Source organism: Syzygium oleosum, unplaced genomic scaffold (genome assembly GCF_021117445.2).
Source record: "Syzygium oleosum isolate NSW1041296 unplaced genomic scaffold, Sole_v2.1 Sole_v2.32, whole genome shotgun sequence".
Lineage (NCBI taxonomy): Eukaryota > Viridiplantae > Streptophyta > Magnoliopsida > Myrtales > Myrtaceae > Syzygium > Syzygium oleosum.
Genome location: NW_026607516.1, coordinates 1,738,033 through 1,747,795, shown reverse-complemented (window position 1 = coordinate 1,747,795; position 9,763 = coordinate 1,738,033). Strand labels below are relative to the sequence as shown.

The 9,763-nt window shown below is 38.3% G+C and overlaps 1 protein-coding gene across 1 annotated transcript; it reads left to right on the top strand.

Moving 5' to 3' along the window:
• Positions 1 to 1,683: 1,683 nt before the first annotated feature.
• On the top strand, positions 1,684 to 4,061 carry LOC115685431 (transcription factor MYB39-like). The gene is made up of 3 exons (XM_056304429.1): positions 1,684 to 2,064; positions 2,637 to 3,333; positions 3,635 to 4,061. The coding sequence occupies exons 1-2, from the start codon at positions 1,787 to 1,789 to the stop codon at positions 3,331 to 3,333; spliced, it is 975 nt and encodes a 324-aa protein (XP_056160404.1). The 5' UTR covers positions 1,684 to 1,786; the 3' UTR covers positions 3,635 to 4,061.
• Positions 4,062 to 9,763: the final 5,702 nt, after the last annotated feature.

Here is a 9,763-nt window from a genome sequence, read left to right as displayed (position 1 = left end):
CCACTTTCCTCATTATATGTGAAAGGACGACTCGTGCAATGTTGAAATGATCCAACAATTATTAGCATAATTTCCAAGTCTAGCCATATATGATGGGCTGGCATTGGTAGATATTGAGAAATTAATCTTCACAGGGTGACACTCAAACTACACAAAGGACGTAGGGATGGATTTAGAATAATGTATCGGGAGGTAAGGCTAATCAGTTTCAGGGTGAGTAGGCTCCAAATCAAGAATTTGGAATTTACTCTATTAAAGCAAATCCTCGATTTTTGGAATCGAGGACCGAACCAGTCGACCCTGGAAAGAGTGTGAAAACCTATGATATTATGGAGATCTTAGCGAGAAAGGATTGGTTAATAATTTTGATGGAGAAATTCGAGATGTCATATTTCGATTTTTATGTCGTTGTCCTATGCATAAAGTATACTGGGAGTTGAGTTCGCATTCTCCATCCCTTCAGAAGTAGACCATTTAGGTGGAGATTAAAAAATTCACGAGGAACTGTTTTCTTGCGATCCAATCATAAAAAATTATGCTGAACGGGTAATAAGCAAGAGATCTTACCCTTTCCATAAGTTTTGAGGAGGTATAGTAACTAATGTGAAAGGTTGAAGAAACTAGAAAATGGTCTATCTTTGCGTGTGTACACAAACTGGCTTGAACTCTTCTTCTCTTTTACCATTTGACTCTCTTGAAAAGGAAAAAAAATGAAGTCCACTTATGGAGAGAACAACGATTCTTCTATCTTGAGATCTTAGAAGAGACAATCTAGAAATCTCACTTCATTATTTCAGAATCAGTATTTCGTGTATGAGCAGCATTTTCTAACTAACCCCTGAAGTTTCTGTGTCATCCACAGTTGTTGGACCTAAAAGCCAATTAAATGACATCATAAACCCCTCTCGCACGACAATCTGTTCACTCAACATCATTATTTTATGGGGTTTTTCGTTTAAAGAAAAGCAGCATTATATTAACATTTATTTTAAGGATTAATATCACGAAAAAACCCAAACCGGTACACGTATGACAAATTTATTCTCTGTTAGTTTTCGTTAAATTGGATTAATACCACGAAAAATCACAAACCGGTTCACCTGTGACAAACGGAGGGTAAAACCCCAAACTAGTGTACTCGTCAACTGTCACATGTCATTCAACTCAACAATTTGATAGAAAAATTTAACGGAAACTAATAGAAGGTAAGTCTGTCACAGATGTACTAATTTGGAGTTTTTCGTGGTATTTAACATTATTTTAATCTGCAATACAAATGCAAGTGAAGAGGATTGGATAAAACTTATCTAAGAATCGGCATAAGATAGATAAGAATAATGACTTTTATGTATTTGTCGATTTTCATGATTGATCTTTTGTCACTACGCGATATTGGATAACCATTGTAATTTTAAAATTTTAATAAAGAAAAAGGAAAGTGCTCGAGGGTTGCAATGCTTCACGATGAGAGTACGATTCTTCTTAACAAGGACAAACCTAAAATTCACAAAAAACCTAACATTCATATTTCCTCACTCAATGCCTCAATTCTTTGGGAAAGTTCAAAAAGCATTTCTTTTCCGTTAAGTGAAGAAAAATATAAAACTCTAAATCACTTGTATGACGACGACCTACACTTGTTTGACTAACCTTCGCCATGCAATTATAAAAGCCAACGGCCGTTCCTCAGAAGTTTCCAAATCACATACACTCTCTATCCACAATCCATCGCAGCGCTCTCGTCTTTGGTTCGCTTCCCTTCATCGAATCACTCCCTGCACGCAAAATGGTTCGATCTCCGTGCTGCTCCGGTGACCACCACGAGGCGGATGGGTTGAAGAAAGGGCCGTGGAGCGCTGAGGAAGACACGAAGCTGAGCGAGTACATAGAGAAGGAAGGCCATGGGAGATGGAGTGACCTCCCCAGGAAAGCAGGCCTCAACAGGTGCGGCAAGAGCTGCAGATTGAGGTGGATCAATTACCTGAGGCCTGACATCAAGAGAGGCAACTTCTCTGAAGAAGAAGAGGCCATGATCATCAACTCCCACTCTCTTTACGGAAACAAGTAAGTAGCCTCGCTCTTTCCTTTCTTTAACTTGTTTTTGCTTGATCAAACAAGTAAGAATCTTAGCAACTTTTTTTCCAATTTAAAGAAAAAATTCACCTGTGGATAACAGTTGGTTCCAATAAAAGCATATTTTGATAGAATTCAGATATTGTAGTTTTTTGGACGTTTGCATGCTACCACTGTGGAATTTCCAAATGGCACGAACATATCCATAAATAATTCATTCATTTTAGATACTCTTGTTAACTCGATCAGTTGTTATCATATTAATATGGATTTTTGCCAGTTAATGATGACCGGAATAAAGATTGGCCCTTGGCAGAAGGAAAAATTAAAATCCAAATGTCGGTTTATTACCTTTATCGTCAAAACTAGCTAAGTCCTGTAACAGACGCATTGACACCAGTCTTACGTGTCGACGCTCCAGAATTGGTGAAGTGAAATTAATAGGATGGGCATACATGCACATCACATCTTTGGTGCTTGTTGTGAAATTCGTAAGGACTATAATTGCTTGAGCTTAATTAAAGATCAAACCGACCGTCTCTTCTTTTCATTTTGCATCATAGGTGGTCGAAGATTGCAAGCCATCTCCATGGGAGGACAGACAACGAAATCAAGAACCATTGGAACACCCGCATGAGGAAGAAGCTACTCCGGATGGGCATCGATCCGAACACCCACAAGCCAAGGACTGATCATCTCAACCAAGCCATGAACCTTTCACAGTTGCTAAGTACTACTGGTGGACCACACTTGGGCAGCTCATCACTGTGCCCTTTGGAGAATGCCATTGCAAATGCCGCTGAACTAGCCAAGCTACAACTTCACAGCTTGCTAGTGCAGATCATAGGCACAAGCAGCCCACCTCCAATCTTGGATCATAGCACCAATAGTCTATTGGGGATCCTAAATTACGATAATCGCCATCTGCGTGTTCCAGGGCTTGCTCCAACCATTGAGCACCAAGCAGTGAACCAATTATCGCCATGGCCAAGTTATGGAGGTGGGTTTGAAGTTACTATGGGAGATGATACTGTTGGGTTGTGCAACAACGCATGCCTGATTCGACCAGAAAATCCACTTCCTCAACTGGTCTCAGCCTCTCCTGAGGATTCTAAAATAATGAACCAAATTGAAAGTGAGAGCCTTCCAATTTGTAACAACTGGCCTCCACAATCTCAATCCCTCAACTTTGTCGAGGACTGGGACAAGCTGCTTGAAGATGACACAAGTGCCTCCTTCTTGAGAGAGATTCTGCAATAGGTACGCTTTCTTATGATTTTTCCACTCCTTATTTCAACACCGAATTAGCTACATTACGACTAAAAAACGGAAAAACATTATCTGCTTATGTAGACTAACTACAGATATGCAAACTCCGTCCAACCCCTTAGTAGACCATTGTTGTCTAGACCACTACCGGTGTAGTTGTCTGGCCAAAAAGATATTGCCAATGTAATTACTCGTCGATAAATAAAGATATGTCATTTGTTGACATTAAATATATTTCCTCATTCTGTACTTAGCTCTCATTTTGGTCAATTCTGTCTTAATATTTAAACAGGATGTATTTTTCTCGTTTGTTCAGCCAAAGACCATGTTCGTCCCTCACTGCAACTGCGGCAAATCAAAGTTGAGACCATCTCCATACGGATTTACGAGCATCACATGGAGAACCACCAAAGCAAAATTCATAATTTTTCTCTGGGTTTGCTCTATTGTCTATTCCTATTCAGTATTCACGTGTTGATAATTCTTAATATTTGGAAAAGCCTGTATGTAGTGATGTTTTCAATGATGTGGAAAGTGAAAAGAAGAAAGAAGCCACGCGTGGACCAATGTGAAACTTTCATATCATATGCTGTTGTATCAAATATAAACACACACATACACACCTGCAGCCTTTGTTCTTTTCCTGTAAGATCATTTCTGGTGTATAAAATTCGCATGAATAATATTGATGAGTGATGTGATACTCTTTCATTTGACTATTGTCCTAGCCATGGCCATCACGCTATTACCGACACTCGTTGATTTTCTTGAAATCCTCTCTCTCTCTCTCTCTCTCTCACACGTAAGATCTAATCATTTATATTAAACAAAAAGAAAAAAGGTTTAGGCTTTTATGCTGTAGGGTTAATGATGGCATCTGTTTAAAGTCTTCACAAGACAGATCACATTAGGTTCAACATTGCACGCAACGAGCATAAGCCGATTGACTACTGTTGCAAAAATCCATAACTAACCTAACAACCTAAGCTTCAGTGTTCCCTTTCACAATCCTAATGGTCTCTGTCGGGAAACCACAGCATTAGGTGAATTTAGGAGTTTTAGGAGCTTATCCTCTTGCCAGATTAACACGCGAAATTAAAGGGTTTCCTTAGGGCGGCTCTACTCAGAACGAGGACCATTCCTAGGAGGGGAAATAAGTAGAGAGAGAGAGAGAGAGAGAGAGAGAGAGAGAGAGAGAGAGAGAGAGAGAGAGAGATGCATCTTCTTTGATACATCCATCTGTTTTGTGCTCCCTAAGCTGTTTTTTTTTCCTGCAGATTAGTTGAGTCTTTATGGATAATAATGCATGATTATGAGTCTAGCTTTGACTTGTGCAAATCATGTATGTTGACTTTAATTCACGATTGAAAAGCACAATTGGAGAATGCACGCTGGGAAGCATAAAAAGGGAAAAAAAAAGGAAAGAAAAATAGATGTATGATGTCCCAGAAATGTACTTATGGTACATATCTGTTTCGCCAAAATTATTCCCACGACGAAATATAATTCACCGAAAGTCATTCTTCGATTTTTAATTAAAGGAGACCGGGCTCTGTGACTAATTTCGGACATGAGGTATCCAGGCGTGGACAAAGAGTTTGATTGTCTTGATCAATAATACAAGTTTCGTACAGTAACGAAGTTCGACTTATATTTATAGACAATTCAGAAAAATCCGTCCAGTTACTAACTGGCGGCATCCAAAGTTCATCGATGCAATATTACAAAGCTACTGACTTATAAAGTAAACAACTACAGCTATGGAAACTAAATGTGTGATACTGAAAAGTAAAGATAATTGAAAGACAACATTTTGGTTTGTATTCGCGGGGGGAGGGGGGGCTTTCTCTTGGCAACCGAGTGCTATTTATAATGTGGGCTTAATAACCGCCTTCTGATGTCGTGTTTAATAACCATCGTTGATCTCATCTTCGCCGCTCGTCCATTAACTGCCATCGATATTATCTTTTTGTTCTGACAACTGTCCTCTTCGAGGTGATAACCGTCATCGAGCTTATATCGTCTTGATACCTGTCCTTCCTGAGGTGATAACCATTGTCGAGCTCTTCTCATCCTGATACATGTCCTTCCTAGAGTGATAAATCGTCATCGAGCTCTTTTCCTATTGATGCCTGTCTTTCTTGAGGCGATAACCGTCGTCGAGTTCTTCTCATCTTGACACCTGTCCTTGGCGGGGTGATAACTGTCATCGAGTTCTTCTCTTCTTGACACTTGTCCTTCTTGGGTGATAATCGTCATCGAGCTCTTCTCATATTGACACCTGTCTTTTTTCTTGTCGACAACCTCGATGACTTGAATCCCATATGATAATTTTCGTCGACAACTTTTGGCGCTTGTTTCTTCTTTGGCTTAAGCTTTTCAATTTCAAACTCCTGAACTCCCCGCCGGTACCTCCCAGTACTTGCCAACTGTTTTGCTAATGTGAGCGATCTCATATGGGCTACGTCATCCTTCAACATCTTTTATTATTTTATTTACTTATTTCGGTTGTCTACAACCTAATTAATTATAGGTGTCAACAATATCGTACCCCATAAAGTTCAGCTCACATAGAAGTTATTGGATGGATATAGGGAAGATTACCAAAAAGTCCTAACCTATTGTGCTTGTTGTACTAATTCAATCCTAAATCTTTTAATGTTGGCTAATTTTGTCCTTCTAAACCTTCTGACAATTTGCCAATTGAGTCCTGGGCTGGAAATTGCTGATGTAGATGCCGGTCGTCCTATATGGCAAGGCCGACGGACACCCGACGCTGACATGGACAATTTCTATAATTTTAAAAAGAAATTAATTTTTTTTTGTAATTTTGAATTTTTATTTTCTTTTTTTGTTTGCTTTTTTTTCATTGTGCTGGTGAACCTCGCCTGCAAAATGAAAAAAACAATCAGCAAAGAAAAAAGAAAAATAAAAAATGCAGAAAAAAGTCAAAATTCAAATTTTAAAAAAAAATTACATAAATTGTCCACGTCAGCGATTTCCAGCCAAAATTGGCTCGAATCACTCAATTGACAAATTTTCAAAAGGTTTATAATTAAACTGGTTAAATCGAAAGGTTTATGACCGAATTGGCATAAATGCAATAAGTTTACGACTTTGTTGGTAATTTCCCCGATGGATATACGAGCCACAAATATTAATTATACCACTCATTCTTTCTTCCATTCCATTGTGTTTTTTATGCAGATGGCCAAGTGTGCAGCAGACTTAATCATCCCATCGCAAACCCCTTTTTTAAATGTTTAAATGACAATTAGCTCGCCTGTGCGTCAGAAATATCTCAAGCTAGGCCTTGCGCCTATCCAAGCAAGGATAGGAGGGGAGGGAAGAGACCTCTTAGTTGTTTTTGTCGCCAACCCAAGCAGAGAAACTAAACCCTAAACTTTGGAGATAAGTAGTCTATATAGGGCCTTCAACTTGGAAATAAGTTATCTCGATCTTCTTTCGCAGAAGAAGCAGAAAAATCCTTTTATGCGACACTTGAGGAATGATTCAACAGTGGTGGAGACTTACTAATGAATTATAGGAGGAAGCGGAATCACTCGGTGTCAAATATATATCGAATTTTATAATTTTACTCCTGATGAAAAGGCTATTTTATAACGTGATTTCCTTTCAGCACTTATCGAATCGGATTGGAGAGGTCTTAAAACTTAATATCGGGTTGAGAGAGGTCAGAGGTTTCTTGAATAGATCCTTCGATATGACATTTTTCCATTTGGTAATGGGAATGATGGGGATGTTGGAGGTTGAGGAAAGTGAATAGCTTGCAACTATCAATGGCAATATTTTCCATTGATGATGAATCCGTTCCCCTAAGAATTACTGCTTGTTCTTGATAGAACAACAAGATGAAACACATGATCGTAACTTCTGATATCTGAACACAAATGAAAAAATGATATAAATAGTCTATGAACTTTGATCCGATGTGTAATATTATCCCTATAATTTTAATTTATTCAATGTGGTCCTTGAACATTATTCCAATATGCAACGTCGTATGTAAATTTTTAATTTGTTCAATATAATTCTTGAACTTTTGGTGATTTAGTCTATAGACTATATGAAAATATTTAATGTTGCCCCTGAACTTGAATTAATAGAAGAACAACATTGAATATTACATATAGTTTAGTGACTAAATTGAACATTTACCAAAAGTTCAGGAACTACATTGAACAAATTAAAAATTTAAGAACAATATTACATATTGGACTAAAGTTCAGGAATCACATTCAACAAATTAAAAGTCCATAAATGATATTAGAAATAGGGTCAAAGTTCAGAGACATTTTATGTAATTATCTCAAAACAAATTTTTGTTTTCTGGGGAGGCCTCACCATCAATTTCCATCAATTCCGAAGTATTTAAAATCATGGGTTCGAGCCCAAAAGACAAATCGTAGTTAGATATGTGCAAGCCCATGAAGATGGATGGGTAAGGAAGAGCCCATTGTTGCAAAGTTTTTTCAGCTCCTATTCTGTAGACTTTCGATTAAATGAAATTCCTCAGGATGCATTAGTGCAAGGCCTACAGCAAATGTCTGAAATTGAACTCGTGTTCCATCAGGTCATACAGTCGTGAGTTTTCTTCCGTTTTTTTCCCACCATACGAAGTTCAGCCCGAATTGATCCATTTAATCAGTCTTAACTAATTTCATTGTAATACAAATCTAGTGACCTCATATTCGACCCGACTCATATTACTAAAATACTTTTATATTTAACCTAATCTAGAAAAACCCATATCCAAACTAAAGTGAGCACAGAGTGAGCGAGCGCAAGATCAAATACGGGCATGAGAGAGTCATAGATATGAGTTGGGTCTAAGTAAGTTGTGAATCCATTTAACACTCATATTATTTTAAGTTTTACTATTGTAACCTTAATTATAATTCATTTACTGAATATAACTAACCCATACAACAATCCAGTCCATCAAATATAGGTTGAGAAATGAATGGGAAAAGTGTCAGAAAATCCTAAATATTTTGCATTGGTGCCAATTGAGTTCTAAACCTTTTTTTGGTGCCAATTGAGTCCTAAACCTTTTGTCTTTGTACCAATTCAGTCCTTTCAGCTAATTTTGGCCGGATTTTGCTGACGTCGACTCCGGCGCTAACGTATACAACTTTTTATAATATTTTAAATATTTTTTGAATTTTTACTTATTTTTTAATTCTTTTTTATTCTTTTTCTTTTTTTGCCCCTCCCTCCCTCTTCCTCCAGCCGGTCACCAGACTGGCAACCGGGCCACAGGCCGGCGAGGGCGGCCTCGCACTGGGTTGGCGAGGTTTGCCCTTGCCGGCCATGGGCGAGGTCGTGCCTCGCCCAGCCTCTGGTGAGGGCTGGGCGAACCCCGCCATGGTTGGGCGAGGCTCGCCTTCGCTGTCGCTGGCGAGGGCGAGCCTCGCCAGTGGCCGGCCTCTGACTAGTCGCCGGTTCGGCGATCGGCTAGAGGAATAGGGAGGGGAGTAAAAAAAAAAAGAAAAAGAAAAGAAAAAAATAAGTAAAATTTCAAAAAATTATTAAAAAATTATTAAAAGTTGTACGTGTCAGCGCCGGCTGGCGTCCATGTAAGCAAAATCCGGCCAAAATTAGCTGGAAGGGCTGAATTGGCACAAAAATAAAAGGTTTAGGACTTAATTGGCACAAAAAATAGGTTTATGACTCAATCGGCATAAATACAAAAGGTTTATAACTTTTTTGACACTTTTCCCAAAAATGGATCAATGACCCATTTTGACAGGTCTACTTGGTTGTGTGTTAGAGAACTAGGCAAAGCGTAACAGTTTTATGAATAGCGAAATTTTCTCTATTTAAGAACGAATGAATAATAATCACGAGGCTTACTTTTTGAATGATGACATCTTGTGACGAAAAACGAACGTGCATCAAAACCCATTTCGTACAAATCAAGTCATGTACTCGAGAAAAGTCCGATTCCTGAATAAACAGACATTATCTACACATAATATAGGTAAACATTCTTCTCATTTTTTGAGCATACAAGCCCCATTTCCATCTTGTAAATGAATTATTAAATTATATCTCGAGTTTGAGCCGTTCATGGAACCCGACTTAATTGAAAGATATGAATTGGTTTATAGGATTTGTTAGGAAATAAATCCAAGAATTCTAATTGGATTAGAATTTTAGAGAAGTATTTGTTTTTTTTTTTTTTAAGATAACAATACCCATTGCACTGGCACATAGATTTGACCTGGGAGCAAAAGTCAAAGGAGATAATTATCCAAGATTCGGTCAACGCACTGATTCCTCGATAATTATCAAAATTTGAAAGACTTGGACTCTTGGATGTCTTCTCTAACGTTCGTACGCGCACGCAGCTCTCCGGCTCTGTGCTTGAATATCGGGTAATTTGTGCTGTGAATTT

Coding starts and splice junctions, on each gene's coding strand:
- LOC115685431 (XM_056304429.1), top strand. CDS start 1,787: ATGGTTCGATCTCCGTGCTGCTCCGGTGACCACCACGAGGCGGATGGG. Junction 2,065..2,636: donor CACTCTCTTTACGGAAACAA/GTAAGTAGCCTC, acceptor TTTGCATCATAG/GTGGTCGAAGATTGCAAGCC.